The sequence below is a fragment of the Pelobates fuscus genome, chromosome 2 (genome assembly GCF_036172605.1).
Source record: "Pelobates fuscus isolate aPelFus1 chromosome 2, aPelFus1.pri, whole genome shotgun sequence".
Taxonomy (NCBI): domain Eukaryota; kingdom Metazoa; phylum Chordata; class Amphibia; order Anura; family Pelobatidae; genus Pelobates; species Pelobates fuscus.
In genome coordinates, this window is record NC_086318.1 from 6,964,202 (window position 1) to 6,983,753 (window position 19,552).

A 19,552-nucleotide genomic window follows, 5' to 3' on the forward strand; every position below is an offset into this window, starting at 1 on the left:
CCATAAATAGTGTACATACCCCATCGGGCTTGTTTTATTAATTGAATGCACAGTGTGATGGTTAGGGCTGGCTTTACCATCTCTGCTACCCAAGTTTAGATTCCTCAGCTTGGGGTGTGTTTGGATGGATGTGACTAGTTTGGGGTCTGTGATTGGAGGGATGTGGCTAGTTTGGGGTCTGTGATTGGAGTGATGTGGCTAGTTTGGGGTCTGTAATTGGAGGGATGTGGCTAGTTTGGGGTCTGTGATTGGAGGGATATGGCTAGTTTGGGGTCTGTGATTGGAGGGATGTGGCTAGTTTGGGGTCTGTGATTGGAGGGATGTGGCTAGTTTGGAGTCTGTGATTGGATGGATGTGGCTAGTTTGGGGTCTGTGATTGGAGGGATGTGGCTAGTTTGGGGTCTGTGATTGGAGGGATGTGGCTAGTTTGGGGTCTGTGATTGGAGGGATGTGGCTAGTTTGGGGTCTGTGATTGGAGGGATGTGGCTAGTTTGGGGCCTGTGATTGGATGGATGTGGCTAGTTTGGGGTTTGTAATTGGAGGGATGTGGCTAGTTTGGGATCTGTGATTGGAGGGATATGGCTAGTTTGGGGTCTGTGATTGGATGGATGTGGCTAGTTTGGGGTTTGTGATTGGAGGGGTGTGGCTAGTTTGGGGTCTGTAATTGGAGGGATGTGGCTAGTTTGGGGTCTGTGATTGGAGGGATGTGGCTAGTTTGGGGTCTGTGATTGGATGGATGTGGCTAGTTTGGGGTTTGTGATTGGATGGATGTGGCTAGTTTGGGGTTTGTGATTGGAGGGATGTGGCTAGTTTGGGGTCTGTGATTGGATGGATGTGGCTAGTTTGGCGTCTGTGATTGGGGGGATGTGGCTAGTTTGGGGCCTGTGATTGGAGGGATGTGGCTAGTTTGGGGCCTGTGATTGGAGGGATGTGGCTAGTTTGGGGTCTGTGATTGGAGGGATGTGGCTAGTTTGGGGCCTGTGATTGGATGGATGTGGCTAGGTTGGGGTTTGTGATTGGATGGATGTGACTAGTTTGGGGTCTGTGATTGGATGGATGTGGCTAGTTTGGGGCCTGTGATTGGATGGATGTGGCTAGTTTGGGGCCTGTGATTGGAGGGATGTGGCTAGTTTGGAGTTTGTGTTTGGAGGGATATGACTAGTTTGGGGTCTGTGATTGGATGGATGTGGCTAGTTTGGGGTCTGTGATTGGAGGGATGTGGCTAGTTTGGAGTCTGTGATTGGAGGGATGTGACTAGTTTGGAGTCTGTGATTGGAGGGATGTGGCTACTTTGGGGTCTGTGATTGGAGGTATGTGGCTACTTTGGGGTCTGTGTTTGGAGGTATGTGGCTAGTTTGGGGTCTGTGATTGGATGGATGTGACTAGTTTGGGGTCTGTGATTGGAGGGATGTGGCTATTTTGGGGTCTGTGATTGGAGGTATGTGGCTAGTTTGGGGTCTGTGATTGGATGGATGTGACTAGTTTGGGGTTTGTGATTGGAGGAATGTGGCTAGTTTGGGATCTGTGATTGGATGGATATGGCTAGCTTGGGGTCTGTGATTGGAGGGATGTGGCTAGTTTGGGGTTTGTGATTGGATGGATGTGACTAGTTTGGGGTCTGTGATTGGAGGGATGTGGCTACTTTGGGGTCTGTGATTGGAGGGATGTGGCTAGTTTGGGATCTGTGATTGGAGGGATGTGGCTAGTTTGGGGTCTGTGATTGGAGGGATATGGCTAGTTTGGGGTCTGTGATTGGAGGGATGTGGCTAGTTTGGGGTCTGTGATTGGAGGGATGTGGCTAGTTTGGGGCCTGTGATTGGATGGATGTGGCTAGTTTGGGGTCTGTGATTGGAGGGATATGGCTAGTTTGGGGTCTGTGATTGGAGGGATGTGACTAGTTTGGGGTCTGTGATTGGAGGGATGTGGCTAGTTTGGGATCTGTGATTGGAGGGATGTGGCTAGTTTGGGGTCTGTGATTGGAGGGATGTGGCTAGTTTGGGGCCTGTGATTGGATGGATGTGGCTAGTTTGGGGTCTGTGATTGGAGGGATATGGCTAGTTTGGGGTCTGTGATTGGAGGGATGTGACTAGTTTGGGGTCTGTGATTGGAGGGATGTGGCTAGTTTGGGGTCTGTGATTGGATGGATGTGGCTAGTTTGGGGTCTGTGATTGGAGGGATGTGGCTAGTTTGGGATCTGAGATTGGAGGGATGTGGCTAGTTTGGGGTCTGTGATTGGAGGGATGTGACTGTACTTAACTTCCTACTTCCCATTAAGTACCGGGCTCTGCAATGTATGCAGGGTTAATAGAAAGTAGGAATGGAAGTACAGGGTTAATGGGAAATAGAAAGGGAAGTACAGGGCTATGCAATGTATGCAGGGTTAATGGGAAATAGGAAGGGAAGTACAGGGCTACGCGATGTATGCAGGGTTAATGGGAAGTACGAATGGAAGGTCTGGGCTCTGCGATGTATGCAGGCTTAATGGGAAGTAGGAAGGGAAGTACAGGGCTATACGATGTATGCAGGGTTAATAGGAAGTAGGAAGGTAAGGTCTTGCCTCTGCGATGTATGCAGGATTAATGGGAAGTAGAAAGGGAAGTACAGGGCTATGCAATGTATGCAGGGTTAATGGGAAGTAGAAAGGGAAGTACAGGGCTATGCGATGTACGCAGGCTTAATGGGAAGTAGAAAGGGAAGTACAGGGCTATGCAATGTATGCAGGGTTAATGGGAAGTAGGAAGGTAAGGTCTTGCCTCTGCGATGTATGCAGGATTAATGGGAAGTAGAAAGGGAAGTACAGGGCTATGCAATGTATGCCTCTGCGATGTATGCAGGATTAATGGGAAGTACAAAGGTAAGTATAGGGCTATACGACGTATGCAGGATTAATGGGATGTAGGAAGGGAAGTACAGGGCTATGCGATGTACGCAGGATTAATGTGAAGTACAAAGGTAAGTACAGGGCTATGCGACAAATGCAGGGTTAATGGGATGTAGGAAGGGAAGGTCTGGGCTCTGCGATGTATGCAGGGTTAATGGGAAGTAGAAAGGGAAGTACAGGGCTACGCGATGTATGAAGGGTTAATGGGAAGTAGAAGGGAAGGTCTGGGCCCTGCGATGAATGCAGGATTAATGGGAAGTAGAAAGGGAAGGTCTGGGATCTGCGATGTATACAGGGTTAATGGGAAGTAGAAAGGGAAGTACAGGGCTATGCAATGTACGCAGGGTTAATGGGAAGTAGGAAGGGAAGTACAGGGCTATGCGATGTACGCAGGCTTAATGGGAAGTAGAAAGGGAAGTACAGGGCTATGCGACGTATGCAGGGTTAATGGGAAGTAGGAAGGGAAGGTCTGGGCCCTGCGATGTATGCAGGGTTAATGGGAAGTACAAAGGGAAGTACAGGGCTATGCGACGTATGAAAGGTTAATGGGGAATAGGAAGGGAAGGTCTGGGATCTGCGATGAATGCAGGATTAATGGGAAGTAGAAAGGGAAGGTCTGGGATCTGCGATGTATACAGGGTTAATGGGAAGTAGAAAGCGAAGTACAGGGCTATACGATGTATGCAGGGTTAATAGGAAGTAGAAAGGGAAGTACAGGGCTATGCGATGTATGCAGGATTAATGGGAAGTAGAAAGGGAAGGTCTGGGATCTGCGATGTATGCAGGATTAATGGGAAGTAGGAAGGGAAGGTCTGGGATCTGCGATATATGCAGGATTAATGGGAAGTAGGAAGGGAAGGTCTGGGATCTGCGATGTATACAGGGTTAATGGGAAGTAGAAAGGGAAGTACAGGGCTATGCAATGTACGCAGGGTTAATGGGAAATAGGAAATGTTCTGTGCTATGCGATGTATACAGGGTTAATGGGAAGTAGGAAGGAAAATGGATGTTACTAAAGGGTTGGATGTGAATCTCATGTTGATTATGAACATGTAACTCTCGTTCCAATTTAACATTACTGGTTTTCTAGTTTTTACATTTAGTGTAAGTTAAAGGGACACTCCAGGTCCCTAAGGCAGTTTCTATTGCTGAAGAACTTGTGTAAAGCGTTGGTACTCTCTTTTTCATTTTACATAAAATGCAGATTTCAATAGAAATTGACAGTTTTGTAAATGAACTTTGTTACACCCCCCCTGGCTGTCAATCAGACCTGTCCTGTTACTTCCTGGTTTGGTTAGCTCAAGGGAGATAAACACAAGAGGCAGCTGTGGCAAAACTAGCCACTTCATTGTACAACTGGGTCCATTCGCTTATTTCCATGTGCAAAGACTATGTGCATTCGTTAATTTAACTTCACGAACAGAACAGGGATATACTGTTCATGAAAACGAATAAAATACCGAATGGAGGACCACACAAGGGAGTCGTGTGTCCCCAATTAAGAACTGGAAACATAAGGAAACCACAAACACCTAATGGTTGAATGGGTGGTCACGGTTCGTATGAAGGAACACACGGCGGCGGCCATCTTTGTTTTACGAACGCCCAGCGGTGTTTGGTCGTCGAGTGCATGGAACTAAAATCATCTACCCGACCTTGCGAACACCGATGGACTTCCATACCGTTCGTGTAGATAGTTCAGTTCGCCTAAATTAAACCACCGACCTTACTACACACGACTAACCAGTATATAAATGTGTATGTTCATCTGTTAATTCGTAGGAACTCCCGAAAGAAGCCTGCAATTGCTTGGAAATGTTTTGGGGCTCTCCCCTCGTGGCTGACCGGTCCATAACTTAACTCGAATGGCTTTTCTATTCTAACGTACGGATCTGAGCGGTATTTCGACAGATTGTGCGCTCAGATCTCAGCTATTTAATGAAGTGTCTTTCGTGGAGTTCGGGTAAATATTATATGAATTATGATATTTTAACCACTATTGTGTGATTTTCTGTACGGAGAGATAATGTAATTAAAGGTGTACTCTTACGCAATTATCTCTCCAGTACAAAAAATGATTATGGGAAATGTTATTGTATACTAAGTTTTCCACAAGGTCCACCAGGGGAAAACCCCTGCAATGTCATTATAGAAAACCCTTGCATGGGGATTTGTATTATACCGGCTATGGTTCAATAAAAGTTCAGTTTACTCCCAAAACTGTGTGTCGTCCAGTTGTTGGGGAATGGGATTGGAATTACTACGCTACTCTTTATTTACATTCTGACTATGTCTACCAGCGGAGATATTGCAGGTTACACTTCTACTCCGCTACAGCAGCAATTGCCCAGAGGACCTGCCGTGCAAAGACTTCTCATTGAGCTGCATTGGGAAGGCTGTGATTGGACAGTCACAGAACGTCTGGGCGGGGTTAGAAGGGGAGGGTTTGTAAAGACTGCAGACAAGAGAGCTGCTGCTTTATTCCATGTTGTTTTTAGATATACTCTCTAATAATGTAAAAATGCATAATTAAATCTATGCACGCTTTTATTTGCGGCACATATTTTAAACAGTGATATTTCTTTATTTTTTTATTTGAGCTGTGGATCGTCCCTATAATAATACTTTTTGTCCCATCAGTCTAAGTGAAAAGTCCCTGAAAGTGACTACATCCTTTAACAAATGTTCGTGTTCAGGGATCTGAGCAGAAAGGCTTTTTACCCTGGTTATAGAAAAACCATGGTATATGTTAAAGGGAAACTCCAGTGCCAGGAAAACAATCTGCAGGTCCCCTCTCCCTCCCACCTCCCATCCCCCGCCCCTTCAGGTCACTTACCTGAGACCCCGCCGATGTCCCTCGGCGGTGTTTTTTTTTTTTTATAATTCTTTCTTTTATTTAAGGCATATGAGATGGGGTACAGAAGGTAGAGCAGGGGAAACGTATGCATAGGTACATCATGGGATCAATACAACACTAGCATTAATGCAACACATTTCTAGGATTTAGATGCCTCATTTTTATGTTTTGTTGTTTAACGAGGGTGAAACCATAGTAGATTTAGATTAAGATTAACCAGGGCATCATAGCCCAGTGATAGTGACACGAAGTAAACTTATATCACATGCATAGTTATACCGTTGATTTGTCTGTGCCTTACGGCTGCTATTTTCGTGACAGCTGAATTAGTGTAAGAGTAACAGGCTAGGTATAGAAGTAGAACAGTGTGTGTAGACTATATAGCGGGCTATAGAGCTGTAAGTCATAGCATGCTAATACATATGGCGTAGGTAAAATTAAAGGGCATGAGTATTATCGGCATACATAACATTACAGGCATAGCAGGTGATAACTAAACTAAACATGCTATATAGTGGGGTCTGAGCATTAAGAGTAAAACTTATGAGGAACAGGCTACGTAAATAACTTTGTTCTAGCTGTACAAAGCTGGGCTGTTTAGCTTAAACAAGTGAGAGAGTCTGGTGCATATCTAGCGTAAAAAATACCAGACAAATAGAAAAATATCAGGTTATGAATATGGCATGAAACAGGTGCTCAATAGTTCTCTAACCCCGTGTGTTCAAATTCAGCCACATGTACAGGCAGTTAGGCATGCTTATGTCCCAGTATGGTGTGCCTGGGGCTGTATGAGTAGTCCAGGTAGGTTCATTCAGCCGACACCCTTGCGTGAGGTCGATTCTAGCGTGTCCGCCGGTGTTGCCGCTGGGAGTTGCTTCCATACGTCCTGGGGCTGCGGCCTGCAGGGAGCAGTTGTGGGCGACTGCTTGCTTGTGATGGTGACTGGTGTTGCTGTCCCAGGGTTTGGTCGCTGGGTTAGGTGGAGTCGTGGGTGGCCTTGGTGTTTTACACCCAGTGGGCGCCTCAGTTGTTCCTTTCTCAGGGCATGCATGCGCCGTTTGTGCTGTGCTTGGTTGTGGAAGGCTGTTCGCTCCCTTGGGGGGTGGCGGGGTACCCGTGGCTGACCTAGCTTGTCTGCCTTCCTGGGGCCTCGTGGGGTCTTTGGCGTGGCGCGCCTGGCAGCAATGGCGGGCTCCGCCACGTGTTTAGTGCTTGGCTTTCTTTGTGACCCGGGGGGCTCCCCTTGTTGATGGCCACCCCCTGTGGGTGTGTGTCTCCGCTGTACCTGTTTGTGGTGGTCGGCTTTGTGTGTGAGTTTGCGCCAGAATCTCTGGATCAGGTCGTCCAGTCGCTGTTCCAACGATTTATGCTGCTCATCTGTCTCCTGCTCGAGGGCAGCTGCCGCCATCTTGGAATCTGTAGCTTGGCAATGCGTGCAGCGTTAGCTGTCCCGTGGGGATGTTCAGGTGAGTCGAGCTGCTTGATGACCGGGATAACCCCCTCCGGTCGGGGGGGGGGGGGAAGAGAGAGATTTCCTTGCCGCGGCACCTGTTGAAGCTGTTACCCCGGAGAGCGGCCGTCTCTCCGTGGTCCGTCCTCAGGTAGGCCGCAAGCCCCCTTGCGTCAGGGCGGCTGTGCAGAGGGTCGTAGGAGGTACCGTTTTGGTCGGTAGCCCTTCCTGATGCGAGGTACGGTGTGCAGCAGTCTGTGGGGTGTCGTGTTCGGGCGCTGTACCCCGGTTTTCCCCTCCAGACGCGGGAGCTCCGGTAAGGCACGTCTGGACTGCTTGCCTGCTTGGCTCCGCCCCCTCCTCGGCGGTGGTTTTGGGTCGGTGTCGCTCCTCCCAGTAATCGCGTCACCAGGTGGGCGAGACTGATCCCGCCCGCCGACTGAGGAAACCTAATGCGCATGCGCGTCAATGCCGCGCACGCGCATTAGGTCTCCCCATAGGAAAGCATTGAAAAAGATTTCCTATGGGGAATTGTCTAATAGACAGCCACTAGAAGTGGAGTTAACCCTGCAATGTAATTATTGCAGCTTATAAAAAACTGCAATAATTACAGTTGCAAGGTTAAGAGTAGTGGGAGTTGGCATCCAGACCACTCCAATGAGCAGAAGTGGTCTGGGTGCCTGGAGTGTCCCTTTAAGAAACCCGTGCATAGCCTCTCCCTTTTGTACAGAACTTCAGAGGTAAAACACAGGCAGAAAGGAACTGTTTACCTCCTGCAGGGTTTGGTTGTTACAGCCATGGAGTCACTGTCACTCACAGCACATTCCGGATCTCATGGTAACCAGACACACAGAGCCCCAGGGCATCTCCATTGGTGTCACTGACCAGGTGAGTAGATCTGTGTGCTCTGATAGTGAGTATATCTGTGTCACTGTCTGACTGCTCTCATAGTGAGTATATCTGTGTGCTCTCATAGTGAGTATATCTGTGTCACTGACTGCTCTCATAGTGAGTATATCTGTGTCACTGTCTGCTCTCATAGTGAGTATATCTGTGTCACTGTCTGCTCTCATAGTGAGTATATCTGTGTCACTGACTGCTCTCATAGTGAGTATATCTGTGTCACTGACTGCTCTCATAGTGAGTATATCTGTGTTACTGACTGCTCTCATAGTGAGTATATCTGTGTCACTGACTGCTCTCATAGTGAGTATATCTGTGTCACTGACTGCTCTGATAGTGAGTATATCTGTGTCACTGACTGCTCTCATAGTGAGTATATCTGTGTCACTGACTGCTCTCATAGTGAGTATATCTGTGTCACTGACTGCTCTCATAGTGAGTATATCTGTGTCACTGTCTGACTGCTCTCATAGTGAGTATATCTGTGTTACTGACTGCTCTCATAGTGAGTATATCTGTGTCACTGACTGCTCTCATAGTGAGTATATCTGTGTTACTGACTGCTCTCATAGTGAGTATATCTGTGTCACTGACTGCTCTCATAGTGAGTATATCTGTGTCGCTGACTGCTCTCATAGTGAGTATATCTGTGTCACTGACTGCTCTCATAGTGAGTATATCTGTGTCACTGACTGCTCTCATAATGAGTATATCTGTGTCACTGTCTGCTCTCATAGTGAGTATATCTGTGTCACTGACTGCTCTCATAGTGAGTATATCTGTGTCACTGACTGCTCTCATAGTGAGTATATCTGTGTCACTGACTGCTCTCATAGTGAGTATATCTGTGTCACTGACTGCTCTCATAGTGAGTATATCTGTGTCACTGACTGCTCTCATAGTGAGTATATCTGTGTCACTGTCTGACTGCTCTCATAGTGAGTATATCTGTGTCACTGACTGCTCTCATAGTGAGTATATCTGTGTCACTGACTGCTCTCATAGTGAGTATATCTGTGTTACTGACTGCTCTCATAGTGAGTATATCTGTGTCACTGACTGCTCTCATAGTGAGTATATCTGTGTCACTGACTGCTCTCATAGTGAGTATATCTGTGTCACTGTCTGACTGCTCTCATAGTGAGTATATCTGTGTTACTGACTGCTCTCATAGTGAGTATATCTGTGTCACTGTCTGCTCTCATAGTGAGTATATCTGTGTCACTGACTGCTCTCATAGTGAGTATATCTGTGTCACTGACTGCTCTCATAGTGAGTATATCTGTGTCACTGACTGCTCTCATAGTGAGTATATCTGTGTCACTGACTGCTCTCATAGTGAGTATATCTGTGTCACTGACTGCTCTCATAGTGAGTATATCTGTGTCACTGTCTGACTGCTCTCATAGTGAGTATATCTGTGTCACTGACTGCTCTCATAGTGAGTATATCTGTGTCACTGACTGCTCTCATAGTGAGTATATCTGTGTCACTGTCTGACTGCTCTCATAGTGAGTATATCTGTGTCACTGACTGCTCTCATAGTGAGTATATCTGTGTCACTGACTGCTCTCATAGTGAGTATATCTGTGTCACTGACTGCTCTCATAGTGAGTATATCTGTGTCACTGTCTGACTGCTCTCATAGTGAGTATATCTGTGTCACTGACTGCTCTCATAGTGAGTATATCTGTGTCACTGTCTGCTCTCATAGTGAGTATATCTGTGTTACTGACTGCTCTCATAGTGAGTATATCTGTGTCACTGTCTGACTGCTCTCATAGTGAGTAAATCTGTGTCACTGACTGCTCTCATAGTGAGTATATCTGTGTCACTGACTGCTCTCATAGTGAGTATATCTGTGTTACTGACTGCTCTCATAGTGAGTATATCTGTGTCACTGACTGCTCTCATAGTGAGTATATCTGTGTCACTGACTGCTCTCATAGTGAGTATATCTGTGTCACTGACTGCTCTCATAGTGAGTATATCTGTGTCACTGTCTGACTGCTCTCATAGTGAGTATATCTGTGTTACTGACTGCTCTCATAGTGAGTATATCTGTGTCGCTGACTGCTCTCATAGTGAGTATATCTGTGTCGCTGACTGCTCTCATAGTGAGTATATCTGTGTCACTGACTGCTCTCATAGTGAGTATATCTGTGTCACTGACTGCTCTCATAATGAGTATATCTGTGTCACTGTCTGCTCTCATAGTGAGTATATCTGTGTCACTGACTGCTCTCATAGTGAGTATATCTGTGTCACTGACTGCTCTCATAGTGAGTATATCTGTGTCACTGACTGCTCTCATAGTGAGTATATCTGTGTCACTGACTGCTCTCATAGTGAGTATATCTGTGTCACTGACTGCTCTCATAGTGAGTATATCTGTGTCACTGTCTGACTGCTCTCATAGTGAGTATATCTGTGTCACTGACTGCTCTCATAGTGAGTATATCTGTGTCACTGACTGCTCTCATAGTGAGTATATCTGTGTTACTGACTGCTCTCATAGTGAGTATATCTGTGTCACTGACTGCTCTCATAGTGAGTATATCTGTGTCACTGACTGCTCTCATAGTGAGTATATCTGTGTCACTGTCTGACTGCTCTCATAGTGAGTATATCTGTGTTACTGACTGCTCTCATAGTGAGTATATCTGTGTCACTGTCTGCTCTCATAGTGAGTATATCTGTGTCACTGACTGCTCTCATAGTGAGTATATCTGTGTCACTGACTGCTCTCATAGTGAGTATATCTGTGTCACTGACTGCTCTCATAGTGAGTATATCTGTGTCACTGACTGCTCTCATAGTGAGTATATCTGTGTCACTGACTGCTCTCATAGTGAGTATATCTGTGTCACTGTCTGACTGCTCTCATAGTGAGTATATCTGTGTCACTGACTGCTCTCATAGTGAGTATATCTGTGTCACTGACTGCTCTCATAGTGAGTATATCTGTGTCACTGTCTGACTGCTCTCATAGTGAGTATATCTGTGTCACTGACTGCTCTCATAGTGAGTATATCTGTGTCACTGACTGCTCTCATAGTGAGTATATCTGTGTCACTGACTGCTCTCATAGTGAGTATATCTGTGTCACTGTCTGACTGCTCTCATAGTGAGTATATCTGTGTCACTGACTGCTCTCATAGTGAGTATATCTGTGTCACTGTCTGCTCTCATAGTGAGTATATCTGTGTTACTGACTGCTCTCATAGTGAGTATATCTGTGTCACTGTCTGACTGCTCTCATAGTGAGTAAATCTGTGTCACTGACTGCTCTCATAGTGAGTATATCTGTGTCACTGACTGCTCTCATAGTGAGTATATCTGTGTTACTGACTGCTCTCATAGTGAGTATATCTGTGTCACTGACTGCTCTCATAGTGAGTATATCTGTGTCACTGACTGCTCTCATAGTGAGTATATCTGTGTCACTGACTGCTCTCATAGTGAGTATATCTGTGTCACTGTCTGACTGCTCTCATAGTGAGTATATCTGTGTCACTGACTGCTCTCATAGTGAGTATATCTGTGTCGCTGACTGCTCTCATAGTGAGTATATCTGTGTTACTGACTGCTCTCATAGTGAGTATATCTGTGTCACTGACTGCTCTCATAGTGAGTATATCTGTGTCACTGACTGCTCTCATAGTGAGTATATCTGTGTCACTGTCTGACTGCTCTCATAGTGAGTATATCTGTGTCACTGACTGCTCTCATAGTGAGTATATCTGTGTCGCTGACTGCTCTCATAGTGAGTATATCTGTGTTACTGACTGCTCTCATAGTGAGTATATCTGTGTCACTGACTGCTCTCATAGTGAGTATATCTGTGTTACTGACTGCTCTCATAGTGAGTATATCTGTGTCACTGACTGCTCTCATAGTGAGTATATCTGTGTAACTGACTGCTCTCATAGTGAGTATATCTGTGTCACTGACTGCTCTCATAGTGAGTATATCTGTGTCGCTGACTGCTCTCATAGTGAGTATATCTGTGTTACTGACTGCTCTCATAGTGAGTATATCTGTGTCACTGACTGCTCTCATAGTGAGTATATCTGTGTCACTGACTGCTCTCATAGTGAGTATATCTGTGTCACTGTCTGACTGCTCTCATAGTGAGTATATCTGTGTCACTGACTGCTCTCATAGTGAGTATATCTGTGTCGCTGACTGCTCTCATAGTGAGTATATCTGTGTTACTGACTGCTCTCATAGTGAGTATATCTGTGTCACTGACTGCTCTCATAGTGAGTATATCTGTGTCACTGACACAAATAAGCTGGTGTGCTGTAAGTCACTATTGGTTGTTGTATGTGGTGTGTTGTTATGTGTGTGTTTATGTTTTATTTACTGTATTTATTTTTAATTCTTTTGTGCACAGTGTTAATGTGTCACCAAATGAATGTGTGCACCTGACCATCACACCAAAACAGCTTGTCGGGCATCCCATTCCAAAACTTGTTATTATTTTGGAATTCACCCACCCTTAGAATCTCCATACACAGTTCGTTAGTGAGGTAGCCTGTCCATCGTTAGTGAGGTAGCCTGTCCATCGTTGGTGAGGTGGCCTGTCCATCGTTGGTGAGGTGGGCCTGTCCATCGTTAGTGAGGTGGCCTGTCCATCGTTAGTGAGGTGGCCTGTCCTTCGTTAGTGAGGTGGCCTGTCCATCATTGGTGAGGTGGCCTGTCCTTCGTTAGTGAGGTGGCCTGCCCATCGTTAGTGAGGTGGCCTGTCCATCATTAGTGAGGTGGCCTGTCCTTCATTAGTGAGGTAGCCTGTCCATCGTTAGTGAGGTAGCCTGTCCATCGTTGGTGAGGTGGCCTGTCCATCGTTGGTGAGGTGGGCCTGTCCATCGTTAGTGAGGTGGCCTGTCCTTCGTTAGTGAGGTGGCCTGTCCTTCGTTAGTGAGGTGGCCTGTCCTTCGTTAGTGAGGTGGCCTGCCTATCGTTAGTGAGGTGGCCTGCCCATCATTAGTGAGGTGGCCTGTCCATCGTAAGTGAGGTGGCCTGACCATCGTTAGTGAGGTGGCCTGCCCATCGTTAGTGAGGTGGTCGCTCATTCTTTCATGATATGCCCTGTCTAGTGAGTGAGGTGGCCTATCCATTATTAGTGAGGTAGCCTATCTATCGTTAGTGAGGTGGCCTATCCATCGTTAGTGAGGTGGCCTGTCCATTATTAGTGAGGTAGCCTATCTATCGTTAGTGAGGTGACCTATCCATCGTTAGTGAGGTGGCCTGTCCATCGTAAGTGAAGTGGCCTATTCATCATTAGTGAGGTGGCATGTCCATTGTTAGTGAGGTGGCCGCTCCTTCTTTCATGTCATGCCTTGTCTTTCTTTAGTGAGGTGGCCTGCCCATCGTTAGTGAGGTGGCCTGCCCATCGTTAGTGAGGTGGCCTGCCCATCGTTAGTGAGGTGGCCTGCCCATCGTTTGTGAGGTGGCCTGTGTATATTATCCTTTTGTTCTTCGAGTTCTTGTGATCCTCTAAATCTTTTTTTTCTGACCGAGAAAATATTGCTACGCACCCTTTAGTTTGGTTCTGGTGGTCCCACCCATTGGATTTTTTTTCATTGATTTTTAAATGGATTTGTTATTAGACTGGTTATAGTCTGTCTTTTCTTTGTATTATTTCCATATCTTCTGTGACATCCCCCACCCATTGATTGACCATTCTGCATGTGTGTACCTGGCACCTGAGCTTGTTGTTCTTTGAATCAAGGGTACATTTTTGGTTTAAAAAAAAATAATACATTTCAATTTTGAATCAAACAGCCAGACTTGAAATATGCACTATATAAATTATCTACCATGTTAGAATTGGTGTAGAACCCACCATTATTCGGGGACTCTGACGTAATTAGTGTAGGAACCACAGATATTGGGGTTCTCTGACGTAACTAGTCTAGGACCCACCGATATTGGGGTACTGTGACGTAATTAGTGTAGGACCCACTGATAGTAGGGTACATTGACGTAATTAGTGTAGGACCCACCGATAGTGGGTTACTGCGACGTAACTAGTGTAGGACCCACTGATATTGGTGCACTGTGACATAATTAGTGTAGGACCCACCGACAGTGGTGTATCCTGGTTTTGTGCTGCCCTAGGCCAGCGCCTCCCGCCCGACCGTCCGCCCACCTGGCTTGTCAGTTAGCCGCAATATCATTGGGGTACTGTGATGTAATTAGTGCAGGACCCACCAATATTGGGGTACTGTGATGTAATTAGTGCAGGCCCCACCAATATTGGGGTACTGTGACGTAATTAGTGTAGGACCCACCGATATTGGGGTACTGTGATGTAATTAGTGCAGGACCCACCAATATTGGGGTACTGTGATGTAATTAGTGCAGGACCCACCAATACTAGATTAGTTTGATGAGATAGACGATTGTAAGTACGTAACCTTATAAAATGTAAACCTTCATTTTTATGTGTGCTGTCCCTTAATCTGTATTATGTATACATTTTGGTCTCTACGTCAGAATCATTCCTGTAAAATGCATGTTCTGTTAAACTTACATTTCTGTTAAATTGACATTTCTTTGTTAAACTTACCGATCATGCAGGTATCTTGTATACTGAGCATTGCTAGTTCCTGAAAGGGACACTTCATCTGATGACTCTCAGTGAAATGGTCTGGGTGCAGTAGCCCTATAGTTTGAGCCCTTCAATGTAAAACATTACAGTTTTATAAAACCTCTAGGGTTAAATCCATCTCTAGTGGCTCAAGTGGCTGTCTTCCTGACATCTGCACCGACTAAGCTAAACTCGGTAACGCTGCAGCGCTGTGCAATATTATAAAGGGGTACATTTACCAATAGCTCTCTCTATCCTTGGTGATACATTAATGTGAGAAGTGGCAGGCCAAAATAGTCCATCTGGAAAGAGTCACGCTATGTGTCCAGTATGGCTAATTTGAATTTAAATTTAAAATTCACTTTGAATTCCTGACACTTCTCGTTTTTTTATATCCCTGAGAGTCCCGCGGCAGCCAGCAGGGAAATGGTTAGTGAATCAGCCCTGAGTGACATTGTTGCAAAATCTAGTTTTATTCTCACTTGGCATGATCACACTCCCCTCTCTATATTTCTGGCCTTTCCTGATTTCGATACAGCCTCTGCCTGTCCTTGTGATAACGGCTTTATTCAGTGAAGCTCTCGGAATGCAGATATTTGCTGGTTAGGCTGCACACTCACACTCCCATGACTGCCAGTCGTCTGAGCCAAGCACATAAACTAACACAGACAACTCCCAGTATGCTCAGCCAGGCAGCTACCTATATCCTTCCTAGCTCTGAGGTTTACCAGTCACAAAGGAAGACGGTGTTTTGATTGACAAATCTGTTGTAACAAAAAGTACTACGAATGACTTTTACCATCACAGAAAAATCTTTACATTAATTATCATCACACTTTAAAGGGGCACTCAAGACTTCTATTCCTACAGCACTTGAGCTTGCCGATAGAAATTGAGACTGTACTGAATTAACTTTGTTACATCCCCCTGGCTGTCAGACACCCGTCCTGTTACTTCCTGGTTTGTTTAGCTCAGGGGAGATAAACTCAAGGAGGCAGCAACTGCCCAGAGCACCTGCCGTGCAAAGACTTCTCATTGAGCTGCATTGGGAAGTCTGTGATTGGACAGCCACAGAGAGTCTGGGCGGGGTTAGAAGGGGAGGGCATGTAAATACTGCAGACAAGAGAGCTGCAGCTATTACAAGTTGTTTTTAGATATACCCCAAGAAAAAATGCATAATTAAATGTTATTTACTACGCAATAATTTATATTATATTTTTTTTCTTTGGGCAGTGGGATGTCCCTTTAAACTGCAGACGTTTGAGAAGCAGTTCCATTGTAGAAGGGATAAAAGCCAGAATCTTTGCATTCTACATTGGACTTCAGTCGGATCCTATTTGACCGGTACGGATCTGGATCTGGCTAGATTTGTTCATATTTCATTAGAGCACAATAAGACCATAGAGGACTAATTAGTATCTCCCAGAAATATTGCTGGATCACAACAGAACCAAGGCAAAGGGGGCAATCCAATCCTTCTGGATCCATTGCTATTTCCTGAATACATTTCATAGAATTGTTTTTTTGATCAGGACAGATTCATTCATAATTAATAGGAAAGTGATCCTGCCACATCCATCAATATTTCCCAAAGCTTTCACCAGAAATTACCATTCCATCCAGCAGCCTTTATTGAATAATTGACAAAAACTGAACTGAAAGACGTTTTCTTAGTTAATCGTATCGATCCTGTAAGTGTCTTCTTGTGCGTCGAGTACCGCTTTGCATTAAGGGTTAACAGTTAGAATGAGAAGTATTGGCAATTAATAACTATTGGCAGCATGATCAATAAGCATTTAAACAGGACAAAGTGCAAACTGGTGTCTGAATGATTGGAAGAAAGAACCTTGTAACGGATCCCCTATACTCCGAGTATATCCGTTATACGTCTCCCAGCTCCCAAGTAAACCAGTGATCAGAGCGCTTGGTTACCCAAACATCAGCCGAGACAACATTTTATTATGCCACACTCGGCTTTTATGCACAGCCCCATGCAAGGGGTCTTCAGTACCAACAAACAGGGGTCGTATCCCAGGGTCCTCTACACCGGGAAGCCAAAACGATGGTGGGGGCTTCATCCCAGGAGCCTCTGTGCCTGGGAGTCAAGGCGTGGGAAGAGAGACTGTCTCTTTTTCTCCCAGGCACAGAAAAGCCCACCAAACTAGCCAGTGCCTCAAAAGTTTCCCCACTAACCCCAGACGTCATTGGCACATTCTCCAATCCAACTCTGTTTGCAAGGTTCCTGTGCAAGAAAACTGTCTCATTTTGGGGTACGAATGCTCCTCATTAATTACTTCCCTTGCGGTTTCACACTTATGTTGCCAGTGCGAACATTGCGGTTTCTCATTCTAAATAATTGGTGGGAGCGTTCTAATAGGGCACTGGGGCGGTGCCCATTCAGGAGACGAATAGGTTCCATTCTTATGACGCGCCCGAACAGGGGGTCAGGGTGTTGCACAGTAATACTGGGTGAAAGTCCATGAATGAACACAGTTCTTGTCACTGGCACCAAATAGGTCGTTTCGGTACATTCAGGGCTCGCGTCTCTCTCTGGTGGATATCTCCACGTAGGTAGCACCAGGGAGAGCGCTCTTTGGGCAGACAAACAAGGGGCTGGGACAATGGGATTGAAGGGGTGGTAGAGCGGGGCAGGTGGGACGCAGTTCGTTACAAACCTCATTGTTCTTATTGATAGATGGCCAGCATATTGTCAGGGTACCTGTGGTCTCTACCTCCGAAAGAGGTAGAGACTTAGCTGTTCCTCCATCCAGACGGTCTGATGGCTCCCTTCCCCGCGGTCTATCCGGTCATGCTAGGCCGGCCGCGAGGGAGTGACTGCCTTTTACAGCATCTAGGCAGGAAGTAGTCATCAGGACACTCCCCCGGAACGACCTGTCAGTCAATTGCTGCAGGACCAATCAAGACGCCTCGAAGGCGTGGTTACTGCTCTGAACAGGGTATTTAACAGAGCTTCTTTCATTAGCTCATTGCCCTGTCGTGGTTCTAGCTTGTTCTAGTCACTCAGTGCTTGTGTATTCTATTTTCCCTTTTGGTTTTGACCCGGCTTGTTTACCTTACTCTGCTTATCTCTGTTACCCTTGATTCGGCTTGTCTCTCGCTTACCTGTCTTCTGTTACCCTCGACCTCGGCTTGTCTTTGACCATTCTATACAGTGCTACTTACGTTAGTCCGGCCATTCTAAGGTCCGGTATACGTATCTGGCTACTGTTTGTACTCTGCGTGTTGGATCCCTGTCCCGATCCTGACACATATTCCGCAGCGTTGTACAATGCTTCGATAAAACTTGTTTGTCACTTAGTTTAAAGGGTTAACTGTATCGCAAGGAAGTGGTTAATGTATCAGCCCTGAGTGACTTTCCCGATTTCGATACAGTCTCTGCCTGTCCTTGGGGTGGGGGTGTTTATTGCTAGCTGACAGAGAATCCATTTAGGTAAAGTCGTTACTAGGTTTCTGTTTATTTTTAGGGATTGTTTATTTTCTAGTTTTGTTAAACTTCCGTCTAAGTTTCTTCACATTCTTGAATCTGTCTTCTTTGGACTGATCGGACACATGTCTGTGCGGTAAGGCTCTCTGACCGGCGTTGGGCTTTGTGATTTGAGAGCGATTGCAGGGCCACCAGCCTGCATTGGGTAGGATCCATTTTTAAATAGTGGGGCATTGACACGGGAATTTTCAGCTGAAATCTTAGCTAAGTTGGGTAATTTTGGTAAATTTTTCCAGTTAAGACATAATGCCCTAAAGTTGGCCATTCGCCACAATTCACAGGTAAATAAACCATTGTGTGTGTTTATTTCTGCATACAGTTACTGCTACCATTATGTAACTAAAGGCTTATTCGTAGATACGTCAACAAGGCACCTCCTGCCAGAGTTCACTGTGAGTGGATAGAAGCCGAGGAACAGTGGTGAGTTCTGTTGCAGCCATGCATGTGTGTATCTGAGACTGTCCGGTAACATTGTCGGCGCAGTGAATTTTGTTGAATTTTGCTGACTGTCTCTATAATCCTCTGTGCTGTCGTAGTGGGAAGAAAGGTAAACAGAATGATTGGAATATTAATTTAGAATCCAAAGAAAGCATCCCAGGAAGTCTTCTTTCTCCCCGATATTGCTGCATTTTTCTTTCCTCTTTTCTGCGCTCTTATCGCCTGCACGGAAGAGAATTGTTTGAAGGCGGTATAATTTATTAATGTACAGATTGATTAATGCCTCCTATAAGATCAGTTTATATCAGGAGAGCTTGGATTGTAATTAAGTTGTAAATAAATCCGTGTTTACTGTATAGCAGCTAGTAGCCACGCGTTGGCCGAGGGCTGTAAAAGCATTATATCCTTTATTATACAGAAAAATACAAAAAAAAACACAGTTACAATAATTGTTAAAGAGACAGTCTGTGTGTAGATGATAGTAATCTGTATTATTATTTCTCTAGCTTGTTATATGATAAGGAAAAGGATCCTCCTTGTAATAATTCCATACAAATCCTTTTGCTATGTGGGTCTTTCCTCTCTGGGTACATTCCACATCTCCGGTAAAAACCCGTTACAGCACGATCAGCACACCTTGCAGCTTATCACGTAACAACTTTTAGGTTCTCTCTGTTTATAGCGTAGAGAGATCCCAATGTCCAGCTTTTACTCTTTGTTATTGTGTGGGACATGTGGCCTCCGTAGTTGGGTGTTTTATCAAGGTGTGCGGATTCTGTGCTGGCAAGGTGTGCGGGTACTACGCTGACAAGGTGAGGGTACTATGCTGGCAATGTGTGCGGGTACTTCGCCGGCAATGTGTGCGGATACTACGCTGGCAATGTGTGTGTGTACTATGCTGGCAAGGTGTGCAGGTTTTA

At 45.5% G+C, this 19,552-nt stretch overlaps 1 protein-coding gene across 3 annotated transcripts in view; it reads left to right on the forward strand.

The window, feature by feature from the left end:
• MAPRE3 (microtubule associated protein RP/EB family member 3) overlaps positions 1–19,552 on the forward strand; it is a 101,801-nt gene that overhangs the window by 16,889 nt on the left and 65,360 nt on the right. Inside the window, exons 1-2 of one of the 3 annotated variants that reach the window (XM_063441899.1) lie at positions 18,254–18,270; positions 18,552–18,614. The exons of 1 other annotated variant lie outside the window; for it this stretch is intronic. In XM_063441899.1, the coding sequence (XP_063297969.1) occupies positions 18,260–18,270; positions 18,552–18,614 (74 nt within the window). In that variant the 5' untranslated portion in view covers positions 18,254–18,259. Of the gene's footprint in view, positions 1–8,052; positions 8,077–18,253; positions 18,271–18,551; positions 18,615–19,552 lie in introns of those variants that run through there. One more of the 3 variants, XM_063441900.1, reaches the window with a different exon arrangement.